The sequence below is a fragment of the Mauremys reevesii genome, linkage group 4 (genome assembly GCF_016161935.1).
Source record: "Mauremys reevesii isolate NIE-2019 linkage group 4, ASM1616193v1, whole genome shotgun sequence".
NCBI classification, from domain to species: Eukaryota; Metazoa; Chordata; order Testudines; family Geoemydidae; genus Mauremys; species Mauremys reevesii.
In genome coordinates this window covers 134067725-134088254 of record NC_052626.1, presented here as the reverse complement: position 1 = coordinate 134088254, position 20530 = coordinate 134067725, and the positions used below count along the sequence as shown (strand labels likewise).

The window sequence follows — 20530 nt, the reverse complement described above, 5'->3', positions numbered from 1 at the left end:
TACTCCTGGGAAAACTGAACACAACACAGTGTTTCCCTGTTTGCTTTTCAGTACAGTGAGCAAATGCTGGATATTGTTAGAAAAGTTAGCAACATTTTTATTTATGAAGCACTCTCCTGCCCCTCCACCAAAGGAAGTTCTCTACAACAGAGCTGGGTGAAATTTTCTGGACAAATCCTTGATTTGCTGAGAAATACAGTTTCAGGTTCACCCAAACTATTAGCAAATTCAGGTCAAATTAAGTGAATAGTTTTGGACACTAATACCCTAAAAAAAAAAGTTAAGTCAAAAACTTTTCATTTTGATTTTTCATTTGAAAATGCCATCTAGTTTAAAAAAAGCTAGATTTACTTGCCAGAAAGAATAAGACACCCCAAAAACAAAACAAAATAAGAATAAAAATACACATTGGGTCAAACATGATGTTTTGTTGGAACCAAATTTAAGCTAATTTAATTTTGAACACTGAACAAAAAAAGTCAGGTGTTTGCTCATCTCTGATCCGTGAATGTCCCCTATCATGTCACAACCCTCCAAATGCTGATCTAAATGTTTGCTTGGCAGGTATTAATCCATAGCCAATATACCTGTAAAGAGCGGAGGGGTGTGTGTGTGGGTGTGTGTGTGGGTGTGTTATTGTTTTGTTTGTTTCCACTACCAAAAAATGCATTCTCAGCTGCTGGACAACAACATGCTTCTGTTCACTATGGACCAATACAGCTTGTTAAAGGACTATTTGCCACAAGAGGAGATTAGTAAATGAACCTTCACTTGAGAGAAAGCCGTAGACACGCTTAAGACATTGACTATCAATCCTGAACATTAAATACAACTATCATCTTACTTACCCCTTTACCTTACAGAGCAAGCAGAATAGCAGGGCCCGTCCCGCAATCCACCATTATTGTATTGTGGTGTCTTGACATATTGTGGTCATTGTATCAACATGTTAATAATATGAACTTTCAGGGGGCTGAAATACATGCTCAGAGTAAAAGTCACTGCCCACCAGGAGCCCACTTGGTTATATGCATCAGAAGGTGGCAATTCAGGCAGCTTCTGACCTTCCACCCACCTCTACCCTGGGTTTTTTACACTCTAGTTTGGGTGCCTCTTGAGAGAGAGAGAGAGAGAGAGAGAGAGGTTCTAGCTGACACAGGGTGTGCATGGCTGCGTGCATGTTCTGAGCACAGATAGTTGCAGGACAAAGCCCAAGTCCATTTGAGAGGATTAAAGTTGTTTTGGTCAATTGCTCCTCTGCCACAAATCCAGGGGGATAGCATCACTTTCAACTGGTTTCACAGTCGGAGACAAAATAAGAACTTGGGGATTCCCCAGTTGCTTTTGGATTCAGTCTGTTAGTGGTTCTTGCCAGAGGAAATTCCCTGTGCATACCGGAAGGGGACACCCTTATTGCCTCTTTATACCGTTTAATAGCACATGCCTAGACATAGGCTGGAGGAGGCAGGCTACAGGAAATTTTGCAGAGGCGGGGTTCCACCAGAGAAGCAGAGCCTCCCTTTGGAGGAAAGTCCCCTTACATCACAACAGAAAACCTTCTACCTACAGGTCATGTGTGTGAGTGTATTGCGTGTGTCTGATTCCGCCCTGTCAGCTCTTGTGGCCAGGGAGTGGGAAAGTTTGCACACACTAATAACGGTGCACAAAGGGGTGAAGACAACAAATCTATATTTGTGGCGGGAACACAAAGTGCAGAAGTCTGTGATTTCCAAGGAGAAATGACAGAGCGCGATCATTTGGATGGGCTTCTCAAAAGCGCTCGGCACTGGCCTCACTTTGTTCCTTTATAAAATCAACACCTGATTTCATATATGAGCGCTTTTGAAAATCCCATCTTGTGCGTTCAAACTTTGAGGAGCAGAAAGGACTTCTGACTCTTGGGAAGAAGGATGTTTTTGAGAGCAAAGCATGAGACTAAGGGTCAGGACACCTGGGCTCTACCCCCAGCTGTGCCATGGAATCCATGTGACACCTCAGGCAAGTCATCTATGCCTCAGCTTCCCCATCAGTAAAATGGGGATTCAGAGCAGATCAGTGTGGCTACATTAATGAATGTTTTTATGCATTTCCAGGCCCTGGGCTGCAAGGTGCTACAGAATGCAAAATAGTATTGTATGGAACGGAGCGGGAAAACATCCCTTTCTTTCCACTTAGACATTAAAATGCAGCATTGAAAAAAGCAGGTTTTTGGATAAATTGCTAGGTTAAGCTTGCATAGGGATACAGCCTAGGGCTTGCAAGAGTACTTGGGGAAAAGCAAGCTCGCTGCTCTTTTCCCAACCTCCTGAACTGGACAGCTACAGTCTATTAAGCGCTATTTTGCAGAAAAGATGATACAGTTTCTTCCCTAGAAAAATGTTTCCATTTTCATTTGTCAGCAGGTTTGTACGGGCCAGGAAAAGGCTGGTTAGAAACAGTGGTTAACCTAGCCCAAATAACCTTTAGGAACCAGTGCGTCTCATCTTCCAACACTGAAAATCATGAGGTGACTATTAAAAGATATAAATGAGACAGATACACACACACACACCTTCTCCCACCTCCCAGCTCATTTGTTCATTTTAAAAAAAATGCTCTATGGGGTCAGTTGATTTTTGTTTGAGCGATTCCAAACACAAGGGGTGAAATTCTTGCCCTACAGAAAGCAACGGGAGTTTTGCCAGCACCTTCAGTGAGGCCAGGGCTCACCCCAGCTGCTTGAGATGGTGGGGGGCGGGTGCAGGAGGGAGTGAAAGAAGCCTTCTATATCAAGGGTTAACGTAAGAAAATTACAAGCCAAATAATTTTGGCAGGAGGATTTCTGTTTCATATTGATTCAGGGAGTTCCATCTAACTGTTGTTTTATGGCAGTTTAAACAGGACAAGAGCGGTTAGCGAAACCCTGCAGGAAGTTTGCCAAAAAAGCGCAATGAATCCCTGGTCCGAACCCCAGCTGGTGTAAATCAGTGCCACTCCACTGAAGTCAAGGGAGCTGTGCTAATTTACCCCCAGCTCAGCTTCTGGTCCTCTGCTCCTCCAGGAGTTCTAAGTATGTTTAAGGCTGACTGCAATATAAATGCTAGCTTATAAATTAGGAGGTTCTTAGAAAATAATTTGCGGGTAAGGTTTTTAAAAACAGGGCCTCATTCCCAGTGTGTTCACGATCGCAAGTGGTTTGGTTTGAGAGCTGGGTATTTAAAATTGGAACGGAAAGGGAATGTTTAGATTCTATGCCAGGTTTCACTTGGTGTATATGATTATTATATCTACCACCACCACAATCTTTGCAGAAGCGTTACGTTAATACGGTTTAAATTGTTTGTTGTATACCTAAGTCTGAAACATTACATGGATTTCAGTTCAAGTTGATTTTAGCCCCCGATTTTCCAGTAGTGGCCACTAAATATTTGTTTCCTCATTTCTGAGGAATTCAACCAGACAAACCCAGGGGCTGACTTTGTGGATATGGAACTCCCACAACTCCCACTGAAAACAACAGCAGTCCAGCATGTCTGAAAGAACAGACCCTAGATGTCTCAAGCATTCGGGTGGATGGTCCAGTGGTCCGGGCACTAGCCTAGGACTTGGGTTCAAATTCTTACTCCGCCGCAGCCTTCCTGTGTGAGCATGAATGAGTCGCAGCCTCTCCATGCCTCCCGTTCCCATTTGTGCACTAGCACTGCCCTGCCTCCTAGGAGCGTGTGATGACAAACCCATTAAAGATTATGAGGATCTCAAATCCTATGGTGATGGGGGCCATGCAAGTGCCTTAGACAGACACCCAAAAACTGAGGCACTTTAAAAGCCAACATTTTCAGAAGTGGCCCCCAATCTTAATCTCTCCCCTGTCAAGTAGAGTTTGGGGCTCATTTTATGCATGTTGTGGGCCCCAGATTATTATTTAAAAAAAAAAAAAAAGATTTATCCTTCAAGGATCACATTTGCATCAAGGAAGCAAAACAAGCCCTTGTGATGTGACCACTGCATATTAAAAACTGACCTTAACTAATATTCACTTTTACTATGTGCTACCCCCACCAATTGCTGTACTCACATTTTGTCCTTTGCTATTTACTTCAATTGTAAACGTTGAAGCAGGAACCGTGTGTGCACATCACGCACACAGCCTAGTGCAACGAGGCCCACCTGATCGGGGCCCCTGGGTGCTACCACAATACATGTATTTAACAATAATAAGCCAAAAGAAAACCAAGTAGAAAACTTCCCACCTTGGTCTCCAGCCCAGTCCTGTGGCCCTGGAGGTTTGGATCCTGATTTCTTCCTAAGACATCTCTCCAACTCCATCCCCAAAGAAATCTCTTTATAGTCCTCCCCTCAACTGGCTGCTCAAAAGGTGGGGTATGCAGATCTGAAATTAACCCCTTGTTAACCAGGGACCAGGCAGCAGCCCCATGCATGTACACATCATGTGCAACAGTAATAACAGCTAGTGTTTAGCCTCCCCAAGCAGAAAGCAAAAAATAAAAATAAAATAAAAGTATCCCCCCCCCCCCCCAATCAGGCACAAGGATAGTTGAGGCTTATCCAGACTGTGAGGCTATTAATTTATCTTAAGGTTGACACCACCCTATTGTCAGGGGGTGAAGGATACACTCAGGGCTTAGAGTCTGAGCTTAAGCAGCACTTTGGGACCGTTGAGTTTCTTTAAATCATAATGACAAAGTGACCTGTCAGACTGCCTGAGCCCAAGGACGTGACTGCTCGAAGGATGCAAGAGTCAACGCTCTGGAACCAAAACATTCACTCAGGGGGGTTGAGGTTTGACAGTGGGGTTTACCGTTGATTGTTTAGCAAACCAATGGTTAGCCACAGAAAACGCACTGGAGAGGGAATTGCAGGAGAGGTGAAAGAAAGAGAAGAAACAGCTTTTTACAGATCTGCTGGGACAGTCATTCTTGGTATCCTGTTTGCTATTAATTCAGACATTCATGCTTGGATAGCAGCCCCGCTTCTTTTTCTATATGTGGGATCAGCAGATCGGCTGGAAAGTATGAACAACCACAAGTATTTTGCACTTTTCCAGTGCCTTGATCAGAAGCTCTCAAAGCACTTGGACTCAACCATCTCCTGGGGCAGCCCAGTATTGCTATTGTCATTACATAGGTGCAGATGCTGAAGCCCAGGAAGGTGAAGTGACTTGCTTAAGGTAAAATCAAATCCACTAGGATTCAGGAATCTTAGCTCTTAAATCCCTTTCTCTGGTAACCCAGTCCCATAATCAGACCCAATGCTAGGAACAGAAGTCAGATGTCTTGGTTCCTAGTCCCTCGCTCTGAGCACATGATCCAATGCTATGTTCAAGAACTGGAAATAGAACCCAAGAGTCCTGGCTCCCTGTCCCCTGCTGTAAGCATTGGATACTACTTCCTCCCGTAAAAGTATCAAGTTAGTCATATTTTTAAAATGCTAATAGCTTCAATAATAATCAAAACTAGCAAGAAATATTATCAAGGGAGAGGGACTGACAAACACATTGAAACACTAAGTTTCATAAGTGTGAAACTTTCCTCCAGCAATAAAGTTTCTCTTTCTGAAGTTAACCTTGAGAAACTGACAAGGAAGCTTGACACAGAGGGGCTGTTCTCCTCCATCATGTCTTTGAAACACTCAGCTTGCCCTGACTTGTAACACATCTTACACCAGTACGCAGTGAAGGGAAAACCCACAACCACAAGGCAACTATGGTTTTACTAGACATGGAGATTAATTACCGGCAGTGCCAGTACAAAAGCACCTATTTGCATTGTGAAAGAGTCAGAGGCCCATTGAGCCAAATGCTGCAGGCATCCACTCAGAGGCAGTCCCTGCCCCAAGGAGTTTGCAATTGGAATAGACAGGCTTGGAAGGGAAGAAAAGGGAAGCGACTTACCCAAGGTCATCCAGCAGGCCAGTGGCACAGCCAGGAATAGAATCCAGGTCTCCTGGCTCCCAGCCCAGTATCCTACCTTCTTTATCACATCGTCTCTCCACTTACCATTACTAAATGGCTACAAACACTTGGCTGTAAGGACCAAGTAATGCAGCGAGCCTGCGTGTCCCTCTAGAGACTCCTGGACACCTTCTACATTGTATCATTAGCATAGTTCCCTTTTTGTAGCATGAGAAGTAGGAGTCTAGGGGGCACAGGCAGTGATTTATCTGTGAGTGTGAGTGGGGTGGGGGCAGGGGGAGAGAGCACCAGGGGAATTCCCTCCCCTTTTAAATGATCAGCTCCCAGGTTCTAAATAGCCACCTCTCAGCCATGGATTGCACTTGCAACCCCCCTCCCCTCCCCCTTTCTGTGAGCGGCATCATCACTCCGTTTAGCTCCATTTGCAGCTTGGAGACCTTTTATCTGGGTCTCTCTGCTCCCCTCCGCTGGGGGTTTCACCCATAAATCACCCAGCGGGAAGATGGAAAAGGGAAAAGACAGTGCATCTGACTCTGCTTGCAAATAGCTTCTTGATATCATCTAATGTTTGCCCCCTGGAGAGTCTAAGCTTCCTATATCACCACCTGACACACTGCTGCCAGCAAACAGCTGAGTCAGCGGATAAAGGCTAAGGATTACAACCCCTCGTAAAGCCCAACGTTAAAAAATGGTAGGAAGTTTGGGGCATAACAAATACTGGAGGCAAAGCATTTGGAATCAGCATTGACTTGGAGCAATAGGGATTTTGAATAGATCTCATTTTTCCTGGCCTACAATTATATGGAAATTTTCTCCCTCAGTCCCAGCTCTCCTAGATCAACACAGGCAAAGGGCTGTGGCTGTCCTCACACACACAAAGCAGCAGTGGCATCTTCAAACGGCTCCACTGGCTCAGCATTCATTTCAGGCATCAGCTCCCAACTGCCCTGTTTTAAGTCCTCCACAAACTCACTCCAGCCAACCTCATGGACTTAGTCACTCCTACTTCTCTCCTTGCTCAATTGGCACTGGCCTCACCCTTGCATTCCCTCCCCCCCACCACCACCACCTTTCTCAATGCTGTCCGTGCTAAAGCCTTCTCCTCAGTGGCTCCTGCCATCTAGAACAGCTTCCCTCTGTCTCTGTGACCCATAGATTACTCCATTTCAAAACTCAGAAGATGAGAAATGGTTCTTTGCTTCTACTTATTCAGTCTCTTGACCAGATCAGGGAACCATTGTGCTAGATGTTGCATGGAACACAGAGAGAGTCCCTGACACAAAGAATTTAGGATCCAAACAGAGAGAACAAAAGGAGTGAGAGAAGGGAATCAGTTGCATGAATAGATTTTTCTATTCACACCCAGCAGACCAGTGGCAGAGGCAGGAATAGAACCCAGCACAGTGCTCTAGCCACTAGGTCATGCATCCTCAAGGCCCCAGTCTCTCTTATTCTGGGATAAACTTAATCCCAAAAGGCCTGCTGGGGATCAGCAATAAATCAAGCTATAGAACATGCAAACAATCTGTTTCTCCTTTAAAAACGCAGCCACATTTTATAATGAACTCTGCGCACAGCAACACGAAACACTCATCGTTCGTTCTGTTCTCATGTGGATTTATCTTCAAAACTATGCCTGAAAATTATGGCTTGGATCCTGCACTCTGGCCAATGCAGCAGAACCCTGGGCCCATGCAGAATCCCACTGAAGAATATGGAATTTGGCCAAGCAGGATGGGGGCCTGTGCATGTATCACGTATAAGGACACCTTTCAACCACTGTCAAAGGCCATTATCTCCCTAATTAAAGCTAACAAAATGCTTTCCTGGAACGCTGCAGTCAGATTTACTGGGAGTTTGGGACTCTCCAGATCTGCAAACTCCAGACACACTATTCTGCATATTGGAGCAGAGGCTTTATAAATAGTCCTAGTAATCATTTCTGTAACAAAACACCATTTCTGTAACCATTTTATTCCATAATCACGCCTACGTTAACAGACACCACAGACATGACCAAGCAAACGAGTTCCATTTACAAGTTGTTCTCCAAACAGACCAGACCATTCCTGTATTTACATTTGGTTTGCATTAAAGCGATGGCTTCTCTGCATCAGATACATTGTCGGATCCAGATCAACTGTACCACCAAATACGCCTGGATCACTGATTTGGGTAATCAGAGTCAAGAGACAGGGAGCCAAAAGGGTACCAGGGCAATGTATTAGAAAAGAAGGTTTGGAGAGCAAAGCATTCGGATAGTCAGTGCTCTGGGATTACACGCACACAGCTCTCATTAACTCTGGTGGCAGTTAAAAGCGGAGATTCAAGAAAGAAGAGATTCCTGATTGAAAACAAGATTGAAATTCATAGGGCCAGATCATGAAGCTGGTGGAGATCAGTGAAGCTCCAATGGAGACACTAGCTGAGAATCTGGCCCATATTATCCAGGAATGATGACACTTAGTGGGTAGTGAAATTATTCCAGAAAGAGCTATTTTTATACTGTTTCATTGGTGTAGCTTTCTGTGAATAAATGTTCAACAGCGCCTAAGTGATTTAGGAGTCAAAGCCCAATTGTCAAGAGTGACTTGGGCACTTAAGACCTTGAAGTTCCATTAACTTTCAATAAGATTCAGGCTCCTAAGTGCCTAAGTCCCTTTTGAAAATATAATTTAGGTCTCCAAGTCACTTTTGAACATTTTTCACTAGGATGTCCGTTTAACAGATTTAAATTAAATTGCCAATAAGCCAATCGGACCAGCTTTCTCTGGAATAATTCAGCATTTCACAGATAGATCATTTGTCTGCTTGGCATAGACTTCCACGGCTCATCCCAAAACAAAAATCACCTTCTCCTACTTGTAAAGATGCAGTGTGATGCAGCCCATGGATGTCACGTTCAAGGATTTTACACAATATCTTCTATATGGAATTACTCAGGGAGCATGTGCACGCATGTGCATATAAGCACAGAGGTCATGTATCACTCTGGAAACAGGCCTATAAGACACAGCAACCGAAGCTTCCAATTGTTTCATATTCTTATGGCCATTGGTAATCAGAACACATGCGACTTAGGTAGAGAGGAAGTGACAGAACACAACCAGATGGGTCCAGTCAGTCTCCAGCAGACAGTTGACAACAGCTATACTCCAAAGCGAAGCTCTTCGAAGATTTGGTGCTGTTGATTTCTGCATTGCCCATATTCCACCTTCTCCCAGTTGGAAGAGGGACTATTTCCATACTGGAGCAGAACTTTGGTCCATCGAGTCCACTATCCTTCCTGCACACGGCTCACACTGGCAAGGACCCGTGATGATCAAAATTGAAAAGGATAAAGAAACCAGGAGATCATGCAATGGAGAATCATCTTTAAGCTGGAGTCACAAATTAGAGACTTCTGCTTGTATTCCATGGGTGGGAGAGATGTAAAGTGGCTTAAAGAAGCTGATTTAATCTAACCCATTTCATCTAACAGAGCATGGCCTCCTTGATACTGGATGAAGTCAACAATTCGATGGGAATAAGAAATAAATGTAAAATATTGGAAATAATCCATTTTCTCAAAGGAAACCCAAACAGGGTAACGTCTGAACAACGTTAGGGACACTGCCAGTATTCAAGTGCTTGAGGCTTGCAGCCCAGCTAAGGCTAATGCTGGTGAACTGTGCCAAAGTGCTGGAGCAGAGAGGTAGGAAAAGGTGATGTCTGAGTTAAAGTTCTCCATTGATCTTGACCCAAAGTGTGAGATATAATTTAAAAACAAAAAACAAAACACTATTTCATCAGCGCCAAATCCATCACATCACATCTCCCTCAAACATCTGGAGCGGACGCAACCCCACTTAACCTGTGGGAACAAAATCAAAAGGTTTATACTAGAGGAGGACACAAAGCAACCTTACTGGATTCATACACTCCTGAACTCTGGGATGGAATTTGGATGTGGATCCAAACTTCTGCAGCTTCCTCCCACATCTCCTGAAATAAGCTGTTCGTTTCTGAAACACACCTGCTCTTTTCTTCTTCATTCACAGCCAGGACTATGGTGATAATGTAGTTAATGTCTCTAAAAGCAGGCAGGGATGCAAACACGGAGGTACAAAATGGAATTTTTCTCCCTCTAAATTCTAGCCTGAAACATATTGACATTTTGATTCTTATTATTCAGAAGGATTCATGGTAACTGAGGTGGTGGTGTCTAGGGAGCAGGTGGTGAGTCTCCTAGGTTTTATTTCTGTTTCTGCCACTGACTTGCTGTGTGACCCTAAGCAAGTCACTTAACCCTTCTCTGCCTCAGTTTCTCTATCTGTAAGCAGAGATGTATTTAATGTTGTTAAATCACTCTGATCCTCAGACCCAAGGACCAGGAGAAGTGCCAGATGTTCTTAGTAGGAGGAGGCTGATGTTACACTTAGTGTTTCATCCAGAAATTCTTTACAAACTCATTTGCTAAGTGCATACAAGAAACACTTAATCCGTCACTGTCACTGGAATACAGCCACCTCTAGGGTGGAAAACAGCAACTGTTGAACAGTGCAGAGCAACAAAGGAAGCATGCCCGAAATGGCAGGGTGAAACCTAGGTAGGCATTCACATAAGCTAAGGTCAGGCATAACTTCAAAGGCAAGAAACTCTTCAGAAGTTCTAGGTCAGGAGGTAAATTTAGTATAGTCCTAATATCATGGTGAGAAATGGCTCAGTTGGCTGGCATAACTTTGTTGTATACCTTATATTCCTTTATCTCATTACAATACCAATGATCAACACTATTCCCCTGGTCAAATTCCTATCCGAACCATCCCATGTTCCTCCCAGGCAGCAGGTTAAGCTCTAGCTAGACATTACAGGAGGCAAGTAAATGCTCGGCTGAGTAGCTTTGCTGCACACAGAGCACTCTCTCTTACCGCTCAATGATGCTGTTGTTGCTCTGGAGGTCATTCGCTACCAGTTTCATCTGCTCTCGAAGCTCCTTCATTCTGATAAAGACACAAATAAGCCTCTTAACACACATGCTGTTTTGCTAGTGGGACGGTTTCCTGCAGAAGGGAAGTGGAAAGTCCTCTTCTCTTCAGCAAGTCCTCACCCTCATGTAGGAGAACAGTGTGTGCAAAAGTAAATGGCTTAACGTAGCTAAGAACACAAGAGAAACGTTCCCCAGCAGGAGATATAAGGGCCCTACCAAATTCACGGCCATGAAAAATGCATCATGGCCCGTGAAATCTGGTCTTGTGTATTTTACCCTATACTACAGAGATTTCACGAGGGAGACCAGAATTTTTCAAACTGGGGGTCCTGTCCCAAAAGAAGGTTGTGGGGGTTGCCAGGTTATTTTTTTGGGGAGGAGGGGGGCGCAGTATTGCTACCCTTACTTCTGAGCTGCCTTCAGAGCTGGACGGCTGGAGAGCAGCAGCTGTTGGCCAAGCAGCCAGCTCTAAAGGCAGCACCCCACCAGCAGCAGCACAGAAGTAAGAGTGGCAATACCATACCATGCCATCCTTACTTCTGCGCTGCTGCTGGCGGGGTGCTGCCTTCAGAGCTGGGCTCCCGGCCAGCAGTTGCTGCTCTCCAGCCGCCCAGCTCTGAAGGCAGCGCCGCCACCAGCAGCAGCAGTGCAGAAGTAAGGGTAGCAGTTCCACAACCCCCCCTACAATAACCTTGTGACCCCCCCAACTCCTTTTTGGGGTCAGATCCCCTACAATTACAGCACTGTGAAATTTCAGATTTAAATATCTGAAATCATGAAATTTACGGTTTTTCAAGTTGTATGGCTGTGAAATTGACCAAAATGGCTGCGAATTTGGTAGGGCCCTAGGTATAAGGCAGGAGTACCAAGCACAGAGCTCCCCTGCTCAGACACCCCCCATTCTGTGTCGCAAGTAGCTATTCTGGAGTTTCCTGCATTGCTTCTGAGAGCCCAACTTAGCCTGCAGTCCCCTCCTCCCTCAACCCCTGTGCACCCGTGGGAGGGCTAGAAAGCTGGTTAACACTATCTGCTAGCGAACAAACAAGGTCTCCCCGCTCCTTCAAGTTCTCAAGCCTGCTCTGTTCTGATACCCACACCTAAAATCACCACCACCACACTTCATATTAAGGTTCCTTTCAGGGGCGGCTCTAGACATTTCACCGCCCCAAGCACGGCATCATGCCGCGGGGGGCGCTCTGCCGTTCGCTGGTCCTGCGGTTCTGGTGGACCTCCCGCAGGCGTACCTGCGGAGGGTCTGCTGGTCCCACGGCTTCGGTGGAGCCGCAGGACCAGCGGACCCTCCGCAGGCATGCCTGCGGGAGGTCCACCAGAGCCGCGGGACCGGCGGACCCTCCTCAGGCACGCCACCGAAGGCACCCTGCCTTCCGCCCTCCAGGCGACTGGCAGGGCGCCCCCCGCGGCATGCCGCCCCAAGCATGCGCTTGGCATGCTGGGGCCTAGAGCCGCCCCTGGTTCCTTTTACGAACAGTTCACAAAGGGTTAACAGCCGTCTGAATGCACCGTTTATCAATTGTTGTAGAGTCCAACAGGCTGCTTACAGCCACAGCTTATAACCATCTATAATGTCTTCTCCTGATGGACGCCAGACCATTTATAAACACATGTACATGTCTAACATGATACTTGTTAACCCCTCAAACCATTTATCAATGGAACCTTAATATAAAGGGGGACCATGAACTCTCACATGGCTGGTAGCCGTCCCTAGCCCAAGCCCAAACCAACCTGGGGACGCTTACGACCCAGGCCTATTCCTAGGCATAAGGGAACTCGTAATGGTGCACACAGCTTGGGTCCTTCTCATTGGTTCTGGACATCTTCCAGCTCCCTTCTCTCCAGTCACCCGCCTGGACTCACCTAAGTACCATCTCCTGATGGGCTAGATTCATGTAAACTGGTGGGGGTGCAGAAGAGACCTGGGCCAAATTCGGTTTCTCCCGCAGGATTCTCTGAGGTAACTTGTCCAAAGCCTGTGAAGGAGAAGGAAACTTTACAGCCTGCAAATGACATGCTATTTCCTACATTTAACTCTAGCATCTTTGATGCTTAGGAGGTTTTAACAGCAAGGGGGTTTTAAACACTGAAATAGAGTGATGTGCAGATAACCAGGGCCATCACATAAACCTCTCCAGGGAAAGCAAAATAAAAGTAGCAGATGGACCTGGGCACCTGTTATATGTCTACGTCATGAAGTGCCAGCGAATGCATCCTAAACACATTAGGCAGCTCATCATGTTTATAACTGTTGCCACTTCCAGTTTATTACAGTCTGAAGTAACTACCGCTAGGCAGCTATTCACTTGGAGGAGGGGTGTTCATTGTTTCCCGGCCACTGGGCACCCAGGACCTGCCATTACATAACCTGTTCAGTTGAGAGATCAACACATCATACTCGACCATCAGTTACACAGAAATTTGGCAGGGTGTTAACGAAACACTCAATGAAGCAAAAAACCACAAGAGTCATCAGAAGGGTCACTCATGAAATTACAGATTGTATGTTGTAGCATATAGGATACGGGCCCAGTACCTATACTCACTGGGATAACTTGTAAATAGAGACTTAATTTGCTGCTAATTATTTTTTAAGAAGTGTGAGTGTGTTGCAGACTAGTAGTCTGAACACAGGATTAGGAGCCAGGAATGAGTGCACTGTAACTGCACTGCTGACACCAACTCACTGTGCGACTTTGGGCAAGTCACTTGGGATCAAATTTTCAAAAGCACTTAAGTGCCACAAGAGCCAAGGTCCCATTGCCTTTTGAAAGTGTTACCCACTTCACCTTGCTCTTCTGCAGGTTTTCCCCACCTATAAAATGAAGACTACTTAATATCACAGGGGGATTTGTGAGCGCTTTGAAATTTACAAGTGCAAGATACTAGCTTGATTTAAAAAAAGTCTACATTGTAGTATCCATCTTCTGAGCAGAGAGGGTTTTAGAATAAACACGGTACATTATGGAGGCACTCCTGGCATCCCATCATCTCCACATTACAAGCGACTATAGAGTTGCTGAGTTTCTTCAAATGCTCTCTCATCTCCCAAACTTCCCTATTGACAAAAAAAACAAACAAAAACTCCATTCAAATATTTGGTAAGAATGAGAACTTTGAGGTTTTTCCCCCCCTTCTGAAAACCATGTTCAATCTGGGTTAAAATCCAACTGGGAAGCAGATGAATGGCTCTTGGTGTCACACCCAGGTTATAATTACAGCCTTGCCTCTATTGTTCTTAGGCAAGGCTGGCCAAAGAGCACTAGCAGTAAACTAATGGGGAAAATGTACCCGGTGTGGAGGGTGCACACACCTCATGCCAAATTTCACTCTACAAGGCTATTTAAATTTGTAACTAACAATGGCTGCTCTCCTTTCTCTGTGCCTGATCCAGTAGAAAGACTCCCTTTGTCTTCAATGGGCTTTAAATCAGGCCCTATGTGCTTAATTCCCACACAGCCAATAATAAAGAAAAATAGGCAGTGCCTACAAGTAACAACTGCACTTCTGTAGCATCCACAAGTCTCCAAGCAATACACTAAACCTTACTATGATGAGGTCAACATTACAGCTGAGGAATCCGAAGCACAGAGAAGCGAAGTGACTTGCCTGAAGTCTCACAGCACATCGGTGGCTGAGCTGGGAATAGCACCTTCGGGTGTGTCTTCACCGCACATTAAACCAGGGCTCTGACTCAGGCTTGAGTCCAAGCCCTGCTTCCGTCCACACACACACGAGTCTGACTTGGGTCAGCAAGCACTTACAACCTGGGTCCTAGGACCCTACTAGGGGGGTGGGTCAGAGCCAGAATCCTGCCATGACTTGGGTTCAAGCCCTGTCATTTTGCGAAGTGGACTCCAGTCAAGCTGCAAACCCAAGTCAGAAGGGCTGCGTAGTGCACTATGGAGACGTCAGCACAGCTGTGAGACCCAGCTCCAGCGACTGTAAACCCAGGTTAACAATGCAGTGTAGATGCTCAAACACAAGCTTGGAAACACCTAGTGCAAAAGCCTGGGTCCCACAGACCCAGTTTCATGAGGCAGTATAGACATATCCTTAGAGTCCTGATTTCGGGGTCCCTGTTTTAGGGCCAAGTGTAGCTTACCCTATTCCTGTATTTTAGTAGCAGTTTTACAGTAAGGTGTAGAGGCCCCAGTCAAGGATCAGAGTTTTGTTACGCTAGGCACTGTGCAGACAAGAAATTAGACCAGTCCCTGCCCCAAAGAGCTCAGATCACTCCCAGTCAGTGGGATCGCTTGTTTGATCAGAACAATTAGCATTGAGTCACGAGACCCTCTCCAACGGAGCCATCACACATCTCGGGTGGACAGAGCTCAGTATTTGGTCAGAGCAACAGCTGCCACGTGCAGATTACCAACAGCGTCACTGGTGTGTTTCAGTCCAAGAACAAGTCTACAATCTTTGGGGGACTCACCCTGTTGCCACCTGTGCTATGTGCCTGAGTGCAAAGGTGCCTCCCAGTGGACAGACGTGACACAGATGAAACCCTCATCATTACGGAAAAAGGCTGTATGTTTGTTTTGGCTTTATTTTTGTTCATTGAAAGTGAACAGTGCAATCCCCAGAAAAGACCCATCACACCACAGAACCCAACCCACTAAATAAGGACAAATCCAAAACAAGCCAATTAGAAATGAAGTGAAAGTAAAAAAACAACTCTGACCTCAAACTACAGAAATCCACCAGGAGTGAAAAGGAAAACAAGAGAAATCTTAAAAAACAAAAAAAAACCCTTCACACCACTCCCATACAAATCCCACTTAAATCTAAATAAGACTGTTGCAAAGGCCTCATACTGTCCCCTCTGCAAAGGGCTGAAAATCATCTTCAGAGAAAAAACTCCCACTGAAGTCAACAAGAGATTTAACTGCACAGGGAATGGGGACTGCAGGATTGCATCCATTATGACTTTCGAGAACTCCTTCCCCTACCACTGAAATGCAGCCACTTTTGGGGTCCGGGATTGCAGCTAGTCAGAACTCCTGCACAGCACAGGATTAGAAAAGGGTAGGGAAGGAGGGCACCTCAAGAGTGTGTCTAGTCCAGTGGTTCTCAACCCGTGGGGGTAAACGGAGATCTTCCTGGGGTACATCAACTCATCTAGATATTTGCCTAGTTTTACAACAGGCTACGTAAAAAGCACTAGCGAAGTTGGGACAAACTAAAATTTCACACAGACCGTGACTTGTTTATACACTGAAATGCAAGTACAATATTTATATTCCAATTGATTTATTTTATAAGTATATGGTAGAAATGAGAAAATAAGCCATTTTTCAGGACTAGTGGCTGTGACACTTTTGTATTTTTATGTCTGATTTTTGTAAGCAACTAGTTACGTGAGGTGAAACTCGGGGGTATGCAAGGCGAATCAGACTCCTGAAAGGGGGACAGTCGTCTGGAAAGGTTGAGAGCCACCGCTCTAGTCTGTTTCTCCACGGAGGTGCCTTGTGCATCCCGCCCAACAGTGGGGGGGGTGGGGAGAAAGAAAATGGTAGCCAAGGACACCACGGCAGATGCTTGCTCCTGAAAAAGATGTCCTAGGACTTTCTGAGATCCACCTACAGGAGGTTTGAGCTTCATTACCAGGCTTGTCCTAAAAGTTGCCCCATACAGTAAATCTCACTGAACTCGATTCCACCTCAGAAACAGAGGTGCCAAACCACAAGCAAGTTCTAATGCGAACGGTTGGAGAAAATCCATTCCCACCCACACCTAAAGCCTTGGGGAGAAGATGCTCCACTTTAAAAGCAACTTTGCAATAAAAACCCAACCTCGGCAACAGCCACAGCTAAGTAACTCCACTTTTTTTTGCTGTAATAAGTCACTGTGCAGCACTCAATCACCACTGGGCAATTTGCTCTTTGCTGTATTCCCCGAACACCATTTAACATCAGATCATTCTTTGTAAGTGGAGCTCTCTGTCTCAATAGCAGCCTCCTTGTGGTACGTGAAACCCTCCTGTTGAGTGAACAAAGAAATCAGCCACTTGAAGGGAAGCTGAGGCAGTTTTGCACTGGGAGGGATGGTCAGCTGGATTTTTTTTTTTAAAATGCTGCCATGTGTGTGTTCCCTAATACAGAGGTGTGAGGGGACAGTCAGGAAAATCACCCCCTTTTGTCTTCTCCCTCAACTCCGACTGGTCAGCACTTACCCAGCCAGGGAATTAATTTTCTCTTCCTCTTACCCACTTGTAACTTTTTTCCTGTGCTCTGGGTTATTACTTAGAACCTGCTCAGCCGATTGGACAGAGCACTGGACTGGGACTCTGGAGACCTGGGTTCTGTTTCAGATTCTGCCATTGCCCTGCTGGCTAACCTTGGGCAAGTCACTTAACCTTCCCCAGGCCTCAGTTTCCCCATCTGTAAAATGAGGATAGCGATATTGCCCTCCCTTGTAAATGTGCTTTGAAACCTACTGATGAAAAATGCTATACAAAAGAGCTGGGTATTTATTATTACCCTGTAACGACTTACACACATGCTTAAGGCCTACTGACACCATAAATAGTCCCACTGATGTTAGCTAGGGCCCTAGACTGTAAGCTCTTTCAGACAGGAAACAGGCTGTTATGTGAATGTACAGCACCTAACACAATGAGGCTCTGATCCCTGACTGGGGCCTCTAGGTGCTACTACAATACAAATTAGCGTAATAATAAACATAGGCAATATATTAGAACTAGAGGTGGATCCTCAAACCCCAGGATCCAAACTCCAGAGAGAATCTTTGTCAGCCAAACCCAGACCCTGCATCCAAGCAATCCAAAAGTTGGGGGGTCAGAATCTGAATCTAAATTCAGTCTTTCCCAGGGTTCAGGTTCTTTGGATTCAGACCATCGCAGAAATAGATACAGGCTAGAACATGGATCCAGGATTCAGACTTGGGCTTGTCTCCAAATTACATCCGTCCACACCATTAGGATCATCACCGGCAGGGCCTCTCCGCCATGCTTCTTAATAAGCTCTTCTACAGAGCAACGGCTGAGAAATTCTTGGCACAGAATAAAAACACAAGACAGGCAGTAGCAGCCTTGGAGCGTTTCTTACTAGCTTTGTGACATTGCTATTTCCTCCCAACCCCAATGGAAGGTACTAGTAATATATCTTGAACCAAGCCCCACCATTAGCGTAATGTTCGGAGACCTTTAGGAGCTACGAGAGGTTCTCAAAGGGATGACTACATATTGGTGTTAACAAGAATCACAGCCCCTGCACCATGGTGATCCTAACCCACGACTATGAACACAGAGGCTGCTCCCAAAGTACCAGCTCTGGTTACATGGAAAACTAGAACCCGGATACCTGGTGTAACACACAGGACACAGGTGAAGAAGAGAGCACGGCCATTACCTCGTTATGTTCCCATGGATGGTCAGCATAGCTTGATATTTCTGTACGCAGTCCTCCTGGAAAATTGACAAGACCTTTTTGGCCAAATGCCCTAAATTCATCCTGAAAAGATTGAGGGAGAAGAAAAAGAAAATGAGCATGATTTGGGTGGGATTCAGTACCGTCGCTGAAGTAACATGAGCGCTGAGATGGTCTCCAGAAAGGAAAGGTGGGTGGGGGCGCTGCACTTTCTGAAGGCATGGCAAATTCTGCGGTGGTGTAAAAACAAAGTCCCAAGCAAAATTTTGTAGGGAAACTCTTTAATGGGAGATTTTCCAAAAGCATCCAAGAGATTTAGGCACACAAGTCCTACTGAAAGCTATTAGGACTTGTGCTCCTAAATCCCACAAGTGCTTTTGAAAAATCTCCACCTTCAAGTTTAATGAGAGTCCACAGTAACATTAGATCTGATAAAATATATAGGGCGTATAAACTCTGCGTCAGGTGAGCATTTAAGCATGTGATTAACGTTTTGCATCTGTTTAAGTCCCATTGGCTTCAGTTGGGTTTGAGGGAGATTTTTAAAAGAACAAGTGCCATTTGGACACCTAATTCCCACCAGAAGTTAAGCGTGTGACTTAATTGCTTTCCTGAACAGGGGTCTTCATGCATAAGCCAGCCAGTAATTGCTGGCGGGCAGTAACCTGCGGGCAGGTTGTTTTATCGTTCTCCATGACTATTAGTTTTAATTTGTATTGTGATAGTGCCTCAAGGCTGCAGTCACGGATTGAGCCATTTTGCACTAGGCGCTGTATACACATAATGAAAAGACAGTCTCTGTCCCAAAAATCTTACAGGGTACGTATATTGACACTATGGGGTTTCTTGCACCTTCTTCTAAAGCAGTTTGTAGTTTGGCTAGGAGGAAAGGGCTGGGATTGATAAACTGATTGACATGGAAGTCATTTACAGGCCAGACATTCTTAGCATTAATAATCTGAGAACATTTTGAGTCTCCTCAAAAGGCAACCAGAAATGCCAGACACTGAACGGCCCTGTTAACTATGGCCAGGCATTCAAGACCCTGGAACAATGGGTTATTTACTTACTTATCCAGCTTGTGTATTTGTTCCTCATTGTAAGCTAGCCCTAGAAAAGAGAAAGATATTTATTGGTCGTGTGCAGGGAAAGAACACTGAGACCTTCCACATTCATACAGACTGATAAACGTACCTACATATACTCACAGCTGCTACACTATGGCAAGAGATCGCTTGAGGGAAAAAAACTACAGCTAAAATTTTCGAATGGTAGTCGAGTGCCTAACTCACCAACTTCAGCTACTTACGCGGACTCATCCGGGTCTTCTTGAATTGCTTGTATATGAGCTGCATCTTCTCGAGGCAGCACTCCATCTGCCGGATGCTGTGGAACCAGGACATGAGATGCGTTTTCTTTCCATCCAAATGTTCAATTAAACCTCGTTTCAGATGAGGAGCTGTGTCTGCAGCAACCCATTTCCCTGTGAGTCTCTCAGAGCGCAAAGTGGAGGCTGTGCCCCCTAGTGGATAGAGCACTGGACTGGGATTCAGGATAACTAGGTTCTATTCCCACTTCTGCCACTGGCCTGCCGCATGACCCTGGGCACATCCCCTCTCTATGCCTCAGTTTTGCCTTCTGTAAAAAGGGGATAATTATACTGACCTCCTTTGTGAAGCCCTTTGAGATTGACAAATGGAAAGCTCTACACAAAGCGAGGTATTATTACAACCCCAACAGGACTTTGAAATCTATGTGGCCAAGACCAGCCTTGAGGTATTCACTTGTCATCTCACACAACCAACCACCAAATCCTTCCTTGTTAGTACTGCTACTAGCCTTTACTTGGCTCCCACCATCGGGGTGTCCAGGCATCTCACTAGACTTAAGCTGAGACATTCAAGATGTCGAGAAGGCTGCATCGACACTGAGCTTTGTGTTAAATCTCCCAGCATTGCATCGGCTGCAGGCATAGTTCCCCCAGCAGGAGCCCTTCCATAGAAAGAGCACAAGCAGGTGCTTTTACCACCATGTTGTTTAGCCCTGCTCCAAGTGGGGTTAGACGACACACCAGTTAAAACAAGGCTCCCAGTGTTGCTAACAGAGGTGGGATGCACAAGTGGGAGATTTTAACTAAAAGCTCAGTGCAGGAAAGGCTCAAGAGAGCTTAAACCCCATCTCCTTCTGCGGCAGCCAGCCAGAAATTCATCAGGGGGAAGGCCTGGCCAAAGAAGGCTGTCCTGC

At 45.5% G+C, this 20530-nt stretch overlaps 2 protein-coding genes across 2 annotated transcripts in view; both read right to left on the bottom strand.

Annotated features, from left to right (window-relative positions):
- The window catches only part of RASSF5 (Ras association domain family member 5), a 122721-nt gene extending 109903 nt beyond the window's left edge, over positions 1–12818 (bottom strand). Inside the window, exons 1-2 of the mRNA XM_039534438.1 lie at positions 12759–12818; positions 10822–10893 (exon numbers count right to left, since the gene is read on the bottom strand). Coding sequence (XP_039390372.1) covers positions 10822–10855 — 34 coding nt within the window. The 5' untranslated portion in view covers positions 10856–10893; positions 12759–12818. The remainder of the gene's footprint in view (positions 1–10821; positions 10894–12758) is intronic.
- The window catches only part of IKBKE (inhibitor of nuclear factor kappa B kinase subunit epsilon), a 34476-nt gene continuing 21856 nt past the window's right edge, over positions 7911–20530 (bottom strand). Inside the window, exons 15-21 of the mRNA XM_039534425.1 lie at positions 19596–19672; positions 19357–19396; positions 18269–18370; positions 13857–13953; positions 12759–12871; positions 10822–10893; positions 7911–9764 (exon numbers count right to left, since the gene is read on the bottom strand). Of these exons, the coding sequence (XP_039390359.1) occupies positions 9731–9764; positions 10822–10893; positions 12759–12871; positions 13857–13953; positions 18269–18370; positions 19357–19396; positions 19596–19672 (535 nt within the window). The 3' untranslated portion in view covers positions 7911–9730. The remainder of the gene's footprint in view (positions 9765–10821; positions 10894–12758; positions 12872–13856; positions 13954–18268; positions 18371–19356; positions 19397–19595; positions 19673–20530) is intronic.